The 19,194-nt window shown below is 44.2% G+C and overlaps 1 protein-coding gene across 2 annotated transcripts in view; it reads right to left on the reverse strand.

The window, feature by feature from the left end:
• TPH2 (tryptophan hydroxylase 2) overlaps positions 1–19,194 on the reverse strand; it is a 102,616-nt gene that overhangs the window by 75,495 nt on the left and 7,927 nt on the right. For both annotated transcript variants that reach the window (XR_008716563.1, XM_055587437.1), the window contains exon 5: positions 14,734–14,801. Coding sequence is in view for 1 of the 2 variants with exons in the window: in XM_055587437.1 (XP_055443412.1) it covers positions 14,734–14,801 (68 nt within the window). In the remaining variant the exon portion in view is untranslated. The remainder of the gene's footprint in view (positions 1–14,733; positions 14,802–19,194) is intronic.

Genomic DNA, 19,194 nt, shown 5'->3' on the forward strand with positions numbered 1-19,194 from the left:
TCAGGATGGCAAGGCTGGCTGAATCATGATGCAGGCTGTGTTCTTGGGAAACAGATGGATTTCCTCTGTGGCAAGGACTAAACAGAGCAGAAGAGAAACTGAGAATTGTTTAAGGGGGGATGGGTGAATCTGGTATTAACAGAAACAGGGACAGACTCATTTTCTATTTTATTTCATTACACATTCCTCGGGGCAGGGGATGCCTCACTTACTCAAGCGCTGCCCCTTTCACCTCTGCCTCATCTCTCCTCTCCTTTCCCATCTTAGGCATTTCTCTTGTGATGGACACTTCCACCTGGGACTGCTGAAGGGAAATGAGAAGAGGCGACATGTAAAAATCCATCTATTTTGCAACTCATTAGCAATTGGCAGCTCCTCTGAGGGGTTGGTCAAAGCCTTTGGAGAAAGATTATTGGAACAGGAAGGCATGAGGTTTCTGTTCCTCCTCAAATCGAGACATGTGTGCTGCGCTTCTCACTGGGCATACCCTGAATTCTGCCTCATTCCCAGGGAGCTATCTGTAATTCACCTTCTCTCCTTCTCATCCAGAGCACATAAGAATATGGCAAAGTGAGACTGACATGATTCCAACATTATTCTAAGAATAATCTTGATTTTGATTTAATGTAATTTTAAAAAGCAGAGACATCACTTTGCTGACAAAGGTCTGTATAGTCAAAGCTATGTTTTTTCCAGGAGTCATGTACGGATGTGAGAGTTGGATCATAAAGAAGGCTGAGGACCAAAGAACTGATGCTTTCAAACTGTGGTGCTAGAGAAGTCCCTTCAGAATCCCTTGGACAGCAAGGAGATCAAACCAGTCAATCCTAAAGGAAATCATCTCTGAAAATCATTGGAAGGACTGATGCTGAAGCTCCAATACTTTGGCCATGTGATGCAAAGAGCCAACTGAGTGAGTGGAAAAGACCCTGATGCTAGGAAAGATTAAGGGCAGGAGAAGGGGACAACAGAGGAGAAGCAGGTGACAGAGGATGAGATGGACGGCATCATCGACTCAATGGACGTGAGTTTGAACAAACTCTGGGAGATAGTGAAGGATATAGTGAAAGAGGAGATAGTGAAAGGAGAAATTGAAAGAGAGAGTGAAGGACAGGGAAGACTGGAGTTCATGGGGTCACAAAGAGTTGGACACAGGTTAGCAACTGAACAACAACAATATTTAAAAAGGGAAATACTCATTATTTTCGAAACTTATTAATATTGCTCAGCATTTGTCATACTGCTAAAAACTAGGTGACACACCAACATGTGGAAATCAGTACTGGATGAGTCTCCCCCGCAGCCAGGGACCATCCCGGCGCTGACACCACCTGCACGAGCAGCATCGCCTGCAGCCCGGAGTCACCAGAGTAGAACCGTATAGTCAATAAATGTTCCACAAGATGATGGCTCGTGTCTTTGAGACTGGAAAAAAAATGTTGCTACAAATAAGAATAAAAGAAAGAAATTCTCGGTAAAGTAGATAAAGTCCATTAAAGTTTAACCAGAAGGCAAATGCCATTTTCATCTACTGATTTTTAAGAGTCAGTGAGAAAAGTCTGAGGCTCTCGAATTTGATAAAATCATCCTTCAAAAGACACTCAATAACTTTATGATAAATTACTATCAGTAGTACTCAGGGGGAAAACAAGTAAAATACCCAAATTATTTACAAACAAGTAAAATATCCAAATTACTATTCTGCTCAATCTATGCCCCATTACCATGGGTACTCCTTGACGATAGGGACTTTTGTTTGCTTTGTTCATTTTTATAGCCTTGTCCACCCCCAGAACAAAGCCTGGAACAGACTGGTGTTCAATAAATAATATTTGTTAATAAGTAAATCAATCAATCAGAATAAAACAAGCCACACATTTATCGGTTGAAAAAAAGTACAGTTGTTTATCCAAAAGTCTGGCAGACTTTTGTATTTGTCTTACCTCATCCCTGTCTCATGTATTTTAATTGCTATGGAAAAAGCAGCTCCAAAGACTTTGAGATTTCTATATGTTTTCTGGAAACTTCCAGTTAATTTTATGTCCTGCTTACTTTACAGGCAGAGGTTTCGCTTTTCTAATTTTCTCACTTGGGTTTCCTAGGCCTTGTCACCCCTCACACTTGTAGCCAAAATCTTCACCACGAAAGAAAGCAGCCTGTGCAAACCCAAAGTGAAGCGAAGTCGCTCAGTCGTGTCCGACTCTTTGCGACCCCATGAAGTGTAGCCTACCGGGCTCCTCAGTCCTCGGGATTTTCCAGGCAAGAGTACTGGAAGGGGGTGCCATTTCCTTCTCCAGGGGATCTTCCCAACCCAGAGATCGAACCCAGGTCTCCTGCATTGCAGGCAGACGCGTTACTGCCTGAGCCACCAGGGAAGCCCAAAGGGACATAACTAAACCCAAAAGGACATAACTAAATACAGAGATGTTTCCTTGGCTAGACATCTTTTTTTTAATCTATTTATTTTTACAATATTATGTTGGTTTCTCCCACAGGTCAGTATGAATCAGCCACAGGTATACACGTGTCCCCTCCCTCATGAATCTCCCTCCCATCTCCTACCCCATCCCCCCCACCCCGAGATTGTCAAAGTTGGCTAGGTATCTTAATGAATGAAATTTCAAAGATATTTTCAATGCCACAGGCATAATGATTAAATTATATTTTTCAAAAAGGAAACTCACAGATCAGTACAGTGACTTAAATCTTGAGTTATACCAAGATTGCAACCATTCAAGTCATCTGACCTTAAGTGGCTCGATGAGGGGTTCATTTGATGAGGAGCTGGGCGCTTGGGGACTGCTAAACTACACCAGAGAGAAAACTGTAAAGGCACAAACTCATTTTCAGCAAGTCCCCTAGGCCAGTCAGGTAAAGAGCACTTATGATCACATATTTTATTTGCTTTTGCAAATGAGTTGCACACATGAATTTTCGTAAATGAGTCTATAGGCCCTAAGGAACTTTCAGATGGTAGCAAACAAAAACGTTAGTGTGTTTTGCTCACATTGTTAATACAAGAGACATAATGAAAATAAACTACTACACCTAGGGAGCCTCGAGGAGAGAGATTTAACTCCTGGAAATTATGTTTTTATTTGTCCTGTGCACCCCAGGATAGGGTTTCCCACCATTTTCTTACCTTGCAGAAAGCCCTCACCACATTCTAGAGGACTGATTTTCTTCTGTCAAAAAACTACCATGAAATTAAATATCAACAGCAGCAACAGCAGGTCTAACATCCACTGATACAGGCTCAACATACACAGGGAAGGGGAACTCAGAGAATGCAGCCCAGAAAAGAGCTAAAAGTTAAGAGCAGCCAACAATCTCAGGTCAATTTTAGGATGAAGAGACTCAGGCTAGGGTCTCCCAGAACTGCAAGTTCAATCCCCTATATCCTGCATCTTGATCAACAGGGACCAAATGTTGCTGACTGCTGGGCCCCCACCTGCCTCTTTCAGGAGTGGATGACAGAACACTGTCACTCTACAGCTCATAGGCCTAACAGCAGCATCCATTTGTCCACCGTCCACTTAACTGTAATAATAACAATAATCTCATAGCACATGACATGGATTTTCTTCTGTACCACTGCCCTTATACAGTGATTAAATGACTGTTTATAGTTAAGGAGGTTAAGGCTTACAGACATAGTAATCTAGCCAAGATCAAACAGTAAGTGGCATAGCAGGTGCTGGGATTCAGAAACAGTAGCTCTGGAGACCCCACTCTAAACCAACATGCCTCAGGGCAAAATCTAGAGTACCTAGCCCTGAGTTGGGCCTCTGTTTCCTCGTTTGAAACTGAGGGAAGTAAGACAACCATACAACAGAGTATGAAATGGGACACCTTTGCAAAGCTCCAGGCCCAACGCCTCGTATCTAAAGGTACTCAATATAGTTGGTTCACTTCCTCCAGGTGTATAGAAATGAAAAAGATTTCATCACCTCCCTGCAGGGTTGGAAATAGGTCTGGAGATGAAAAACCACATTCTTCCTTATAAATCCATTCACCTCTCAGACAGCAGTTGTGGAAGTAATTTAAATCCTTCATGTTTGTAGAAATCATTGCAAAGTAAAAGCACTCACACCTCACTCCCCATGAAAGATGTCAGAGTCTGGTGCAGAGGTCCTCTCAGTAAGTCACCGCGGTGGCACCGTGTTCCTCTTCCCCAGCTGTGGGAGCCGTGCTATAACCAGACAGCCTTCTACTAAAGCGCTGACACACACCTGAAAAACCCACCAAGCCCCAAAAATGGAGCGGAGAAAACTTTTCCAAATCCATTTTCCCTTTTGTCTTTCTTAGGAATCCTCAGGCTCCCTTCCTTTCAGCCATTGAGTTGAACTTCAGGTAGAGAGAAACATTTGGCATGAAAATGATTCTCCGTAAAGCCTGACGTCTTTTAAATATATACAAGAGTAGTGCATTTAAAATATGCTGAGAACTCTATACAGAGCATAACTTTTTAAAAACCCATGTTATTTAATTCTGTTGCTTTTGCTTTCAACTTGTGTATGATACCACCTATGTCAAATGGAAGGGGCTATGCAGATATTTTTTAAGACAACAAAAAAGAAGAAAGCATTGCCTCTTGGGCAGAAATAAAAAAAATATTTAGATTCTCCAAGACAGAGAGACTCTTGAAATCTGTAATGTGACCTTCCTCAGAAACTATTCAAGTCATCTCGGAAATGACCCCATTACGACAAATATTTGGTTTTGTTCTACTTTTCAATTTACCGCTCCATTTCAAAGAAATTAAAGCATCAACAACTGGTGTTTATGCAGGAGTCACAAAGTACCCAAACAGCCACATACATCTCAGTTTCACTGAAAAGCTGGGAAAGCAAATCAATGGAGGATAATGGAATGGGATAAAATTAGCTCAGTCAGGGAGAAAACATATTTGCCTTCTCAGGTGCCTCTTCTCAAATGGGCAGAGAGGGGGAAAAATTAAACCCGGTCCCCCATCACCATAGACCCCATAATTCATCCAGGTGGCCATCTGCCAATGAAACTGATGAGGAAAATGTTGTTAAGGAAAAAAACTTGCAAACCCCGTTAAGTTTTTTTTCTGTTAAGAAAGCATAACTTTTCTCTTTCCTTCTTGCTCCACCTTCTATTTGTTACATTTCCAATTAAGATTCGGCTATCTAAAAATAGGTAACTTGGCACTCACGAGTCCTGTTAGTAATGCAGTCCTTTAAGCTATATTCCGAAACCATGCAGGGTCCATAAATCATGGCTCTTCTCACATGAAATGAGAAATGCTAAGGTCAACTGAAATTTCTGGAAAGGTGGAGAGGTGGAGCCACCCCAGTTATTTTTCTGCAAGTTGCAATAATTGCAAATGCCTCCTAGGAACAACTCAGCATAAAAGCTACCTGTGAGCAGGTAAACCCCAAAATGCACAGTACTGGGTAAGAGACCGGGAAGAGCTTTTGTCTCTGATCATCATTTACAAGCCTTTGGCTGAATCCTGCTGAATCATCTAGCGAAGGGAAAACTGAGACCAGGAAGAGGTGAGATGCTGGCTTGTAATCCAATATGCTTATTCCAAGGAAAACCCAGTCCACAATTATGTATCTATTCAACATCCTTAGAAACATGCATTCTATCCCTGGGTTGGGAAGATCCCCTGGAGGAGGAAATGGCAGCCCACTCCAATATTCTTGCCTAGAGAATCCCATGGACAGAGGAGCCTGGTAGGCTACAGTCCATGGGGCTGCAAAGAGTCAGACCCAACTGAGCCACTGAACACAACAGCTTAGAATGCACAATGCATTGCCGAACCTTAGTCCCAGGGCATTTCATCTTGACAACTAGGGGTATTTGGGGCTGTGGGTGGGAGGAAGAAAGGTGATAAAAAAAAATGCCCGTCTCTGTTTTGATAGGAAGAGGAGCTCAGAGTCATCATAGCTCCATGTTGAATGAAAGCATTCTCTCTCTTTCTCCCTCTGATGGTGCTGAATAGAATATTCACAAGCTCACCCAAATTGAATGAGCCTGCTGGGCTGGGTGATTGCACTTTTCAAATATGCTAGTTCCCATTTGGGGCTATTTTGTTTTAGAATATTTGTTTAGCTGTGTACTTACACTTTGAGCAAATGAATCACAAAAGGTGCAATTTTGTAAATCAAAAAAATCAAGAAATAGTCTAGCAACTAGAAAAAGCCAGAGAGGGACAAATCCCTGGCAATTGTTTTTCAAGCCTCAACCCAACCATGTTTATTTCCAGCCGTTATATATCCCCCAAGGGTCAGGCTCCGGGCAGGAGGAGAGGAGCTCAGGGCCTGAGACAGAGTGAAGTCGCTGCTCGGGGCAAGGATGCGGCTCTGCCATGCCAGGCCCAGACAGATGTCCCAGGCACCCAGGAGAGACGGCATGGCCTTGCAGTCAGACAGGGCCGGCCGAAGTCCTGGCTTCATAAAGTCTGAAGTGTATTAAGTACACACAAGAACTGTGCATTTCAAACATCTGAGAATTCTGTAAAGAGAAGAATGACTTTTTAAAATGCCAAGTCCCTTACTTCTGTCACTATTATATTCAACTTATCTCAAGGGAAATGCTACAGCCACTTCCAGACCAAAAAGAAGGAGATGTGCCTTCTTGAGCAAAGAAAGACATTTAGATTCTGTAAGAGAGGCACACTTGAAAGTGGTCTTTTTCAGAAACTATTCTGGTCATCTGGGAAACAAACCTAGGATTACAAATATTTGCTTTCGTTCTACTTTTCCATTTACTACTCAACTTCAGAGAAATTAAAGCATCAGCCACGGGTGCTTATCCAGGTGATACTATCAGTCCTGTCACCTCTAGTGCCTCCTAATGTCTCTGAGCTTCAGTTTCCTTATCTTCAAAATGAGATCGCATACCTATCTCCTTCAAAATGAGATCGCATACCTATCTCAAAGGCTCATTGAGAGTTTACTGGAAGACCATAAGCAGCATGTTTAATTAATACCATGTCCAGCAGATGGCAGGAATTTAACAAAAGGAAGCTTAAACCCCCTGTGCATTACCCCCGCTGAGAAGTCCAGCTTTGGTGAACATTTCTATCACCATCAGTCATTCAGAAATGAGTCCAACACAGCCTAGCCCCTATCTGCTCCCTCTGACCTTAGCTGAGACCCACTGGCCTGCAAAGGTATTGCAGAGAGTCAACTTTTCAGACTGAAGAAGCCAGCTGTGTGCATGAGTTACAGGACACTATAGTATACACACACACGTATAAACACACCACACACATTTTCTTTTTAAGCTTCTTTAACCCAGTCTATTGTCGGGGCCTGAAATTCCCTAATTCATTCGTTCTTTAAGGTACTTTGTTCATTTTAAAGCTTAACAGATGATTGCATGGAATCAAGGAACCATCAGCTACTCAGCACGTGATAATAATAATCATATCTATCATAGAATCAACCCCAGCTTATACCAGTCAGCATCTGAGCCCTGAAGCACTGACAATCCTCCCAAATATACAAGGTGGACACTGCGCCCATTTTAAGACACGGGCACTGAGACTAGGAGACTAGGTCAGCGCTCATGGCCACAGAGCTTGTAAGTGATGGAACAGGAATTCAAACCCAGTTCTGTTTAGCTCCAAAGCCTATAGGTTCTGTCACATGTTCTGCCACACCATGCTACCTCTGCTCTCACAACAACCAGTTCTGCAGATAATGCATTCACACTCACTGTGCCACAGTAGTTAGGGAGGGTCTTAAAGAAATAAAGTTAAACACTAGTTAAATGTATTTGGTAGCCAGCCTCCAAGACAGTAGCCAATGAACCCCAGCTCCTGGCATCGTGACTCTGTAGTCCCCTCTCACAGTGTATCAAAGTTGGGCTCTGAAGCCAACAGAATGTATTAGGAGTACTGGTGAGCCACTTCTGAGGCTGAGTTATTAAAAGCATGGTAGATTCTGCCTTGTTCTCCTTTGGAAACTTGACTTGGACAAAGCCAGCTACCATATCCGGAGGACTCTCAGGCAGTGCGTTGAAGAGGCCCATGTTGCAAGAAACTGTGGCCTCCGGCCAACAGCCATGTGAGTGACCATACTGGGAGCAAGGCCTCTCAGCCCCAGTCCAGCCTTCAGGTGACTGCCTCCCTGATCAACTATAGCATCATGAGACATCCTAATCCAGATCCACCCAACCGAGCTGCTCTTAACCCTTGTTCCTCAGAAACTTCATCAGATAATAACTTTGCTGTTTAAAGCTGCCCAAGTTGGGGGTTGTTACTCAGCAATGAATAAAACAGTATAAAAATCTGACAAAAGTCAGGGCTTGAAGAAAGTGTTGGCCAAGAGGAATGACGAACGGTGTTCACCAAAGTGTAATAAAAATATTTAGGTCATGAGGGCAGACAAAAGGGAGAGATGGACTGAAGTGAGAAAAATACTGTAACGGTATCAGCAAATACTTATATCACAGTCCCTGTGCAACACTCAGAGTGCTGCTGACGTATTAGCTCATTTCATCCTTACAGCAACCCCACAGAGCAGAGGTAGAGTTATCTCCATTTCACAGATACAGAAACTGAGGCCCAGAAAACAAACAGTTTGCAGGGGTCACTCAGCTGGTAAGTGGCGAAGCTGGAATTCGCCCAGACAGTCCAGCTCCAATTCCTACACTCTTAGCCGACCCACACACTGCCTCTCAGATCAACAGAGAAACCGAAGAAAGCAACCAAGGCCCTGCCAGGGGGTCAGGGGTCGAAGCGAGCCCCAGAGCTTTCTGGTCTAGACTCTTTCACTGTTGTTTGATAAAGGTAATAGTAAAGTTCAAAGTACAGCAATGCTCCATTGATTTCATTCAATCTTTGAAACACTCCTGGGGGAGAGATGGAAGAAATACTATCATCTCCATTTTACAGGTGAGAAAACGGAGGCTGAGTGATGTTAGGGAATCACTTGGACTCCTGTATTTAAAATCAGAGTTTTCTCGGCAAATTATGGAATTTTCAACTTTAAGCAAATTCTGATATGTTGAAATTCTCTTTGTTTACCTTATCTATTGACATTTGCATTTGCCTGTTTACATTTCAGTTTCCACGGACTTAAAAAAGAGAAAAGAAAATCAAAGAGGAAACAGTCCCATGAGAAGAACATAAGATTCATCAGTTCAGTTCAGTTCAGTCGCTCAGTCATGTCCAACTCTTTGCGGCCCCATGAGCCGTAGTACGCCAGGCCTCCCTGTCCATCACCAACTCCCGGAGTTCACTCAGACTCACGTCCATCGAGTCGGTGATGCCATCCAGCCATCTCATCCTCTGCTGTCCCCTTCTCCTCCTGCTCCCAATCCCTCCCAGCATCAGGGTCTTTTCCAGTGAGTCAACTCTTCGCATGAGGTGGCCAAAGTACTGGAATTTCAGCTTTAGCATCATTCCTTCCAAAGAACACCCAGGACTGATCTGCTTTAAAATGGACTGGTTGGATCTCCTTGCAGTCCAAGGGACTCTCAAGAATCTTCTCCAACACCACAGTTCAAAAGCATCAATTCTTCGGTGCTCAGCCTTCTTCACAGTCCAACTCTCACATCCATACATGACTACTGAAAAAATAGCCTTGAGTAGATGGACCTTTGTTGGCAAAGTAATGTCTCTGCTTTTGAATATGCCATCTAGTTTTGTCATAACTTTCCTTCCAAGGAGTAAGCGTCTTTTAATTTCATGGCTGCAGTCACCATCTGCAGTGATTTTGGAGCCCAAAAAAATCCTCAAAACTCCAAAAAAATACCTCCTCAATTTCAACCAGAAGAAAGTACATTCACAACAAAGCACAATCACAATCATATTAAATTAAAGCAAACAGGAGTGGCATGATTAAAGTCAGAGCTCAGGGCCTCTTTTCCAAGAGAATAAGATGGATTGAAAAAAGTACAGCTCCCCTGCACCAGTATTATAATTAAATATACATGCCTATTATTGAAGAATAATCATTACAACAGCTCCCAAAGAAAGATGTGTTTATATCTAGTCAATTAAATATATACATTACTAACTTCTCTTCCCCACAGTGTAACAGTCGTGAAGCCTACAGACATGTAGCAGCTAAACACCGGCGCTAAATGCAAAGGTGCCAATGACACAGAACTGAAGAGCTTCAGACCTCACAGCCCCAGCACCACAGCCAAAATTTTCTCTTCCTCCACATACCATCTGCCACCCTCCCTGCCATACACTTCCATTTCCTCTGAAGTCCATGTCCGTGTACCCGTCACATTATCTAAGCAGGAGGCTTCTTTTTCTGTTTATGCCAGGATTTCTTTCATTTGGGTGGAGGAGATCAGGGTTTGGGGGACAGGGTGTCTCACAGATGATTTCAGAAACAGTGTATTCCTTCCCCGTCCTCCGCCTTCCATCTCAGGTCAGCTATGGAGAGTGGTATTTGCACTGATGAAGGCTTCCTCTGCTGTTACGGGCCAGGCAATCAGGCCTTCCAGAGCCTCGCGGCCCACCCTTCAGGCATGTCTGCAGCAGCCACAGGCCTCCGGGTAATCAGTCCTGTTTCCCTGCAGCTCTGCCAATCTGAAACCCCCTGAGTGGCCCCTACGCACTGCTCTCAGCATGCCGCGCGGCCACACTCCCTTTCCGCTTTACGTCTCATGGCAACACAGACTTTGAGCCTGCTGTTTTTCCATCATCGAGTGGAATTTTTTCATTTCTCTCTGCTTGTGTCGATTCTTCCCCCCTGCTTTATCCTTTCAGGACTATCATAGAAAATATGGTATTCAACACAGATTCCCCAGAGGGCTTCTTGGCTGTGGCTTCAATATACCTTATTCTGTATTTCGCTTCTTCTCCTTCTCTTCATCTTTTGACACCTCAGACTCCATCCTGCCAATTGCTACGACACCACTAAAATATCTGTGCTCCATCTCCATCTATATTTCTGACCTTCTCAGTGTCTATAAAGCCTGAACAAACTATCGACAGGGAACGGAATTATTTTCCCCATGTTCAAATAGTCCCTAATTTTATTATTACCAAACTATATTTGCAGAAACCTCACTTGCTGAGTTTTTTCAGGACCACCCCAATTTCAAATAATCTGGCTCCTCAGGCCAGTGGTTCCAAGCTTCGGTTTGGAAAAATGCAGTCACAGCATGCTTCCAGAAGCCACTCAAGTGAACTTAAGTAATTATTGTATTGACATCTGTCCCCTTTGCTCACTTGGAAAGCCGATAGCACTAGAAAATACATATTGCAATTAGAAATCGCGTCTTTTTTTTCTGTTAAACAAAAGGAAACCTTCCTTACCGCATGGCACACTGGAGACCATGGCTCAGGCCCACTTGGGATTTGTAAGAACTTGTACCCCAACCCACCAGCACCATCACATGAGTTTGCACACATGCACACACATGCATAACAGCTAGCCCATATCCATCCTCAAAGTCACAGTCAGAGAAGCCACAGTGATGACGACATGAAGGGCATTAAGGAACCATCCTTTCTCTCCACTTCCCTCAAGTCCTAGGCTTGTGTTTCCCACCACTCCCGGCAGGCACTCCCCTCACACCATCCACTTACAAGAAGCACCCGAGGCAACGGGTGATCTTTCTCAGCATCTTGGCAGCTTCCCACACATACCCAAATGGGAATGTGACTGTTTTCTATGAAATTTCTCCATAAAGAGGGAGGCTATTCAGCATGAAGAGTTATCAGTCTAGGAGCAGCCTTTTAAATGAGAAACTGGAGAGATTTTCTTTCAAGCATTACTTCTCAGGATGTTCAAACTATAGTATTTCCTAAGATGGTGCATAAATGGTGCTATTAAGATTGCTAAAGAATGAGCCAGTAGATCAATGGAAGCAGAAGCCAGCCTGAGGAAAGGGAGGGGGTGGATGTAAGAGCAGTAACTGACACCGATGATCATAAACCGCGAGCCACCTTCGTGCTCAGCATAGCGTACACACTCTCTCGTAGCCCTGACAGCCCCGAGACAGGCCCTCTTGTCAGACACACTTCCCAGAAGGAGGGCCTGAGGCGCTCACCAGCTAGGGAGCAGGAGGCTAGAACTCCAACTCCGCCTTGTCTAACTCCAAAACTCCAGCTTTGAACCACTTTCTTATTCTTTGTGGTCAGCACTGTCCAGGGGGAGAGGGTTACAAGGCCCCTGGATTCGAAACTCTCTTATCCAAACACCCTTTGCTTTGACGCTGTATCCACTGACTAGTGTAATCTGACCTCCCTGGCATCAGGACTGCAGAAAGAGTGGTTTCTGTCTAGGTAATGATGAAGAGGCAGTGCCCTGCCTATCTCAGCCTCCTGAACATTTGGTTACTAGGAGTCAGTCCCCTCCAAATGGGAACCAGATCCTGCACTGCTCCACGTGCATGCAGCCCTTCTTTGTATAAAACCTCCACCATGTCCAACCTCCAGTTTTTACTTTCATTTTCCCGAGACACCAGGCCTCAATTTCACGCTTTAGCTAATGGAAAATGGTAACTGCAAGCTCTTGTTAACACTTTGAGGGCCTCACCCTTCATCATTATAACTATATGCTCTTCCACTCCTCTCCAGACAAACACGCTTTCTTTAAGACCATAAAGCTCCCCATTATCAGTGCTGCTTGAAACGGGTGGACTCACGTATACCAGTTTCTACTAGTGTCACTGTATTATAAGCCTGTCCTGGTCCAATTTCTGGGGTCCACTAGAGGAAATAATTAATATTTGAGGTAGTCCCTTGATCGTAACTACAGGCTTCCTTGGTGGCTCAGTGGTAAAGAATCCACCTGCCAATGCAGGAGATGCAGCAGGAGCTGCGGGTTCAATCCCTGGGTTGAGAACATCCCCTGGAGAAGGAAATGGTAACCCACTCCAGAGACAGAGGAGCCTGGTGGGCTACAGTCCGTGGGGTCACAGAGTCAGACGTGACTCAGTACACACACACGCACTTGATCCCTATGCTGACAAAATCCTTTATATATATATATACACACACACACACACACACATACATATTGTTCTTATATATATAATACATTCCATACAGCATCTGTGTATTAAATACATTTTTGTCTATCTATTTTATCTAAAGAAAAAGGCTCTGCCAAGAACTGAGCTTTTACCATGTCCTGGGCAGCTCGTGCCCAAAGGCCTGTCCTGCCTACCCTCTGTCTATGCAGACATGACCAGATTTCACAGGGAGGGTCTGTGAACCACGGGGGCCAATAATAAGGTCACAGCCATCTACCAGGGCCTGATGTGAAAAGGTGCATATTGCCCATCAGAGTCTTCACTGGGCAATCTGACTGGGGACCCTGGGAGACGGAGCTAACAGCGATGGTACTGAGGATGCAAGGGCCGTGAGGCCAGGCCCGGGCCAGGGCAAGCCATGAGCACGCTGCCGCTGCAAGGGGACAGAAAGGCACCGTTGTCTAAAGAGGGTCAAGAACCTGCTTGGAACAGAGGAGTCAGGACGAGAGGAGACACACGGAAAAGCGTGCCGAAGAGTCCCCGTTTTTCATGCTTATAAGAAAGAGTGAGGGGTGCCTGGGAGTGAGGGGTGCCTTGGGAGGAGGGAGGGAAGAGCATCCAAAGCATCAGAGGAGATTAGAAATGAGCACAGGACCGCCAGCCAGAGGTGTGGGGGGATCCGCTCACTTCGCTCTAAGGACCTGTGTGTCAGATTCCTTTAAATAAAAAAAAGGAAACACGGGTACCCTCTACAACACACGTAATGTCCCAGATTCTCACCAAGGACAAACCTGCCCCACACAACAGTCAAGCCTCTCACCAGCCTCAATAAGAGGAAGAAAGACACTTCCCTACCAGGTATGGATTTACAGTGTGTTCTGTTCACAAGATTCACGTAGCTGATCGAACACCAAAGGAAAGCAGCAACAGCGCGGTGATGGTCTGTGCGTGATTTTTATTAGTGTGAGCAGAAGAAACGGAGGCCTGACGTCCGCTCCATCTTTCCAGGTGTGGCCTGCGGCCACCACCACTCACTGTTGCCAGTCACAAACCTCCTGCCACTGCCACCTGGCCCAGTCCCAAGGCTCTCCAGTTTCACCTCAAGCATAATCCCCGGCTGGGGATGAAACTCTTCCAGTTTAGGGACTTCCCTCGTGCTCCAGCGACTAAGACTCTGTGATCCCATGGCACAGAGCCTGGGTTTGATCCCTAGTCAGGGAAGTAGATCCCACATGCCACAACTAAAGATCCCTGGTCCACACACCGCTGCGAAGACGGAAGATCCCGAGTGCCACAACTAGGACGTCATGCAGCCAAAAATAAAAAATAAAAAAAAAAACTGCTCCAGTTTATAGGAAGTTTCCTTTTCCTATAAAACAACCACATCTCTTCTCTGCTTACATGAGCCTTTTCGTCATTCTTGTGGGATCCTCTACTTTCACTGGGGAAGCTGGACATGGAAGGGAAGTACTAAAAAGTCCAGTCAAAAGTAAAATTAAAACACATTTCCCAGGCCCTGCAGAGTGTACAGAAATGGCTCCTTGCCTTCGTTGAGCTCTGAGTACCATGGTGAAAATGTAGCATTCGGCATTTGGCCCACAGCACGCATTATTTTGCAATTATACCCGCAAGTCAAACATTCGTGTTGGCATTTAAAGCCTACAGAGTTGGTTAGTGTATAAAATGGTTGACGTCTGCTTTCTGCAAAAGTTAAAAGGGACGAGAAGACAGATCTGTTTAACCCAGCATGTGCTCTACCTAACCCGCCAGCAACAAGTCACAGGAAAGAGTCACATAGGTACTTACTATTTGTAACCCATGGCCACATCCACAAAATACTTCCTTCTCTGTCGATAGACATTGTCTTTAAATCCCTTAAACAGAAAAGAGATGAAGTCATTTAACAGACTGCCAAAAAAGTTAGTTGCAGAAGGCCTAAAAGAAAATTGCTGTGATGTTTATTGAGTGTCCAATTTAAACGTAATTTCCCCCCTTGGATGACCACCTTGATGACAGAGCAGAAGCAAACTGTCCTTACAGTAAAACCTCATTAAATCTGGGCTATCCTAATTTGGGATGCGTGGGAATTCAGAAAGTTAACCTCGCCGTAAGTAAGCAGAATGGCTTAGTTAAGCAAATTGATATTGTGAACAATATCCTTTGGTTTTTAAGTATCATTTACATGTAACTGATCTTAATTACAAATTAATCTTATCTGTTCAATAAAACAGATCCCTTTAACATGGCTATTCAGTGAGTTAACCTAAATTTAACTGCTTTGTGCAAATAACCAGTAAATGTTCATGCATTAAAATTCTATCACTCAGAATAATCATCAAAATCCCAAATTAGGATGAATTAAAGAGGTTTTGCTGTATGTTATGAGTATAGCCACATAATGCAAAATCGATTACAAGGGATCCAGACACAGGATAGCAAGCTAGCTCCATTTCCCTCTGAGTTCCTATAATTCTGACTAGTTTTCAGCCAAGTTCAAGATTTTACCCATCATCACGCTCTTGGGAAATTAACCATCCTGTCTGTCATTCTCCTATCAAGTGGAATCCTTCTAAGAGGACTTCCTGGTTTACTCAAGAGTCTCTCTTGTCAACAGACTTTCAATTTCCCTTTCTTTCAGGTACCTTCAGACAATCGGTTCTTCCCAGGGGTGTTTCTTCAAACAGCTGGAAGCCCAGATGGTATGGTTTCAATTTAACTTCTTACTTCTGCAACCCCTGGAGCCCTGAAGGAAACCCAAGACGGGAGGGCCACTCTGGGCAAGAAGGTCGGGCAAGAAGACAGGCTGCCGGGACCACGGCTCCGGGAGGAGAACCGGGACAGGCCCACAAAGGCCTGAGCTGCCTCTGCCCAATCGGCATCCACTCAGACACATTCAAGGGGAACCTTAGCTCATTTTGCTCTCTCTTCCGGCTGAAGGAGAACTGGCCTCAAGGTCAGAAATCTTCACAGGACTGAATGCTGAACAGAAACAAAGACTGTCCACTGCCAAGAGCCTTTCTCTCAGCAAAAGGTCAGCAACAGAGGGAGACAGTGAGTGCCCTGAGGTCACCCGAAGGCCCTGCAGAAGGGAAGTGCGCCCACCCTCAAGGCTAGCACTCTCTTCTTTGCTATGAATTGGTGGTCTTTAAACTGGAGTTCAAAAGCAGGAAGACGGAGCCTTCAAATGCCTATGTACAAAATTTGTGATTACAGTTACAAAATTTGTGACCACCTTTACAAATGGGTCTGCGAGCTAAGAAAAAGGTCTTATGCCACAGAGGTAGAAAGTGCTAGAAAGTGCGGTTTTCAACACTCACTAGTCACACCCAGGAACCTGGGATGGTAAAACTGAAGAATTCCAAGCACCCTTAATACTCAAAGAGAAAGCAGGCCGCGACGAAAGGAAAAGAGTTATGTGAAAATCTGAGCATCTGTTCCCTGATTCCTGCCAAACCAGATACCATGGTAACAGCACCGTAATCTGCTGGGCTTCCCAAAGAATCTTGACTATCTCCTTGGCAAACACCTGCACCTTTTCCAGGCACACAAGAGAGTGATTTACTCATCATGGCTCATCAGCCTAGCGTGGTGGTAATTACACAAGTGTTACGGGCGAACCAGAAATTTCAGCACTGAAACGTGCACGGACTGGCACAATAGAACAGAGATGCTACTTCACTAGCGGTTACAGAGACACGGACTCCCTTGGCCATCCCTTCTAAACTGATGCCAGGGATAAGGTTACCAGATAAAATATAAGACGCTCAGGCAGTATTTGGGACATTACTTATACTAAAAAATGTTATTGTTTATGTGAAATGAAAATGTAACTGGGCATCCTATACTTGTATTTGCTAAATCTGGCAGCACAAGCACTTAGAGAGTATCTGCTAGACATGACCCTTCCTCTCTCAATTTAAATCAAGGGGAACTGAAGACCCAACCAGCACCCAAAAGTGCTCAGCTGAATGTACACTGGCAAGCATAGCTATCCCAAGTCGGTCAACCCTGGCAGAACACTGGAATCATTTGCCAAGGCTTAAATAATACTCCAAACCTGGACACATTCCCAGAGGTTTTCATGTAAGCACACTGAGATGAGATGCTGGCATTAGTATATTTTTCTAATTTCCCAGAGATTATCTAAACGGAAAGCTAGGGCCGAGAATCACCGAGTTAGGGCACAAGTTCTCAAACTTTAGAGCTCACTGGACTCTCTGGTAAATCCATTTAAAGGCATATTCCAGGGTTCATCCCTGGAAGTTCTGATTCAGTAGGCTTCAGATGAGCCCCCCAGGTACTGCATGTTTAATGAGAGCCTTATGCAGGGAACCTTGAATCCCACTTTGAAAGACCCTCGCAGTCGGCTGCTGCTGCTAAGTCGCTTCAGTCGTGTCCGACTCTGTGCGACCCCATAGACGGCAGCCCACCAGGCTTCCCGTCCCTGGGATTCTCCAGGCAAGAACACTGGAGTGGGTTGCCATTTCCTTCTCCAATGCATGAAAGTGAAAAGTGAAAGTGAAGTTGCTCAGTCGTGTCCGACTTAGCGACCCCATGGACTGCAGCCCACCAGGTTCCTCCGTCCATGGGGTTTTCCAGGCAAGAGTACTGGAGTGGGGTGCCATTGCTATTCAAAGTGTGGTCCCCAGACTTCCAGTGTACGCCTCCACTGGGAGCTTCCTAGAAAGGCAGAATCTCAGGACCTCCACCTGCATTTTGAAAAGATCTATGTGATTTGTATGTCCTTTAATGTTTGAGATAGACTCACCTACATATTTAACCCTTTCTTGAGAACCTCAGCAGCATGACTCATATTCCAAGCCCCTTGTGAGCCATCTCAGCACAAGAACGTGATCCTAACATAATAATCCCTGCCTTGGGACTGAAATTATTCCCAGGCACAAAAATTCCTTAGAAATTTTTATCTATCTTCATCAAATAATAATTTTAAAAACACCAACTTAGCAATATTAAATTTTGCATAGTGAAAATTTTGTGTGCTTATGTAAAAGAAATATATGTGGTAAAAAATGATGAGTCAGGTAGGAGATTGCTAAGTACCTGCAATTATCTCAAGTGGCTGCATAGAAAATAAGAGAAGGTATCATAAGACGGGAGCAATTAGGAATGATGGAACAAAATTAAGCATATAACAATTTATGCTGGGTATTAGAATATATTTTTTCACAGCAAGGTCAGTGGTTCCTGTGGTTGTTCTGACCCCCTTTCTCTAGCTTGAGTAATTTCCAAACTAGACTAAGGGGAGCATTTGGAAATAAGAGGTTAGCAAAAAAAAAACCCTTTACTGTCCAGGCATTGATCTGCATGGTTTAATACAGCATTTCTTTTCCCGGAATTAAGCATTTACTCTTGCCAAAATGCTTTCCAGTTGTTTTATTAACTAGGCCTTTCAAACGCCCCTTTGAGCTCAATAAGCATTTTATGTCCACTTTTTATGTAAAGAATTTGAGTTGCAGAAGTAGAGGGACTTGCCCAAGGTCATCCTGCAAATTAACAGCTGGTGTCTGAGCCATCCTGTTACTGCTAAGATCTTAAATCAGGCTTCTGTGCTAATTCTGACTCCTCTGAGGTGGAGAAGGGGAAGATAAACAAATGGATGATTATTAAAGATACTTTTGAGTATTTCTCTAAAGTTCAGGAGCCTTTCATGTGAACTACTGTGAATTATTCTGAATTTTTAAGCTATACTGGCAAATGTAACAATGTGTCTGAGCGAACTCAATTTTTTGAATCATGGAATTGAATTAGGTTTGTTTGACCACTAAATGGCATGCTACAAATTGGCTTGAATTTGTATTTTATGCCAAAAGACTGGTTTGACTGAAAAGCTCGCTCTTGCTGAGGTTATCCTGGTATCCTTTAAAGCAGTGGTTCTCACACTTGCGTGTGGGCTTAGTGAGACAAGCTCCTGGGTGATACTGAGGCAGCTGGTCCCAGGACCACGCTTAGAGAACCACTGTGCAGTCTGTCAGATTTCCAGACTTCCTCCATTTAAATAAAATGGATATCTGAAAACCATTACCCTCAGTCCACAAAAGGCTCCTATAAGCATGACCAATCTGCTCGGGTTTCACCCTTTAACCCACCACTTTTAGACACAGGGCACTGGGGGAAAATTCTTGGTAACGAAGGAGTATATTGCTTGCTTCTCCCAGGCTACTAACTGTACTTCATTCTGACCATAAAGAAGTTTCAGGCCTCTTGCGTTAAATAAAATCTGATGTAAAGGGGAAGAGAGGGAATATG

Source organism: Bubalus kerabau, chromosome 1 (genome assembly GCF_029407905.1).
Source record: "Bubalus kerabau isolate K-KA32 ecotype Philippines breed swamp buffalo chromosome 1, PCC_UOA_SB_1v2, whole genome shotgun sequence".
Lineage (NCBI taxonomy): Eukaryota > Metazoa > Chordata > Mammalia > Artiodactyla > Bovidae > Bubalus > Bubalus kerabau.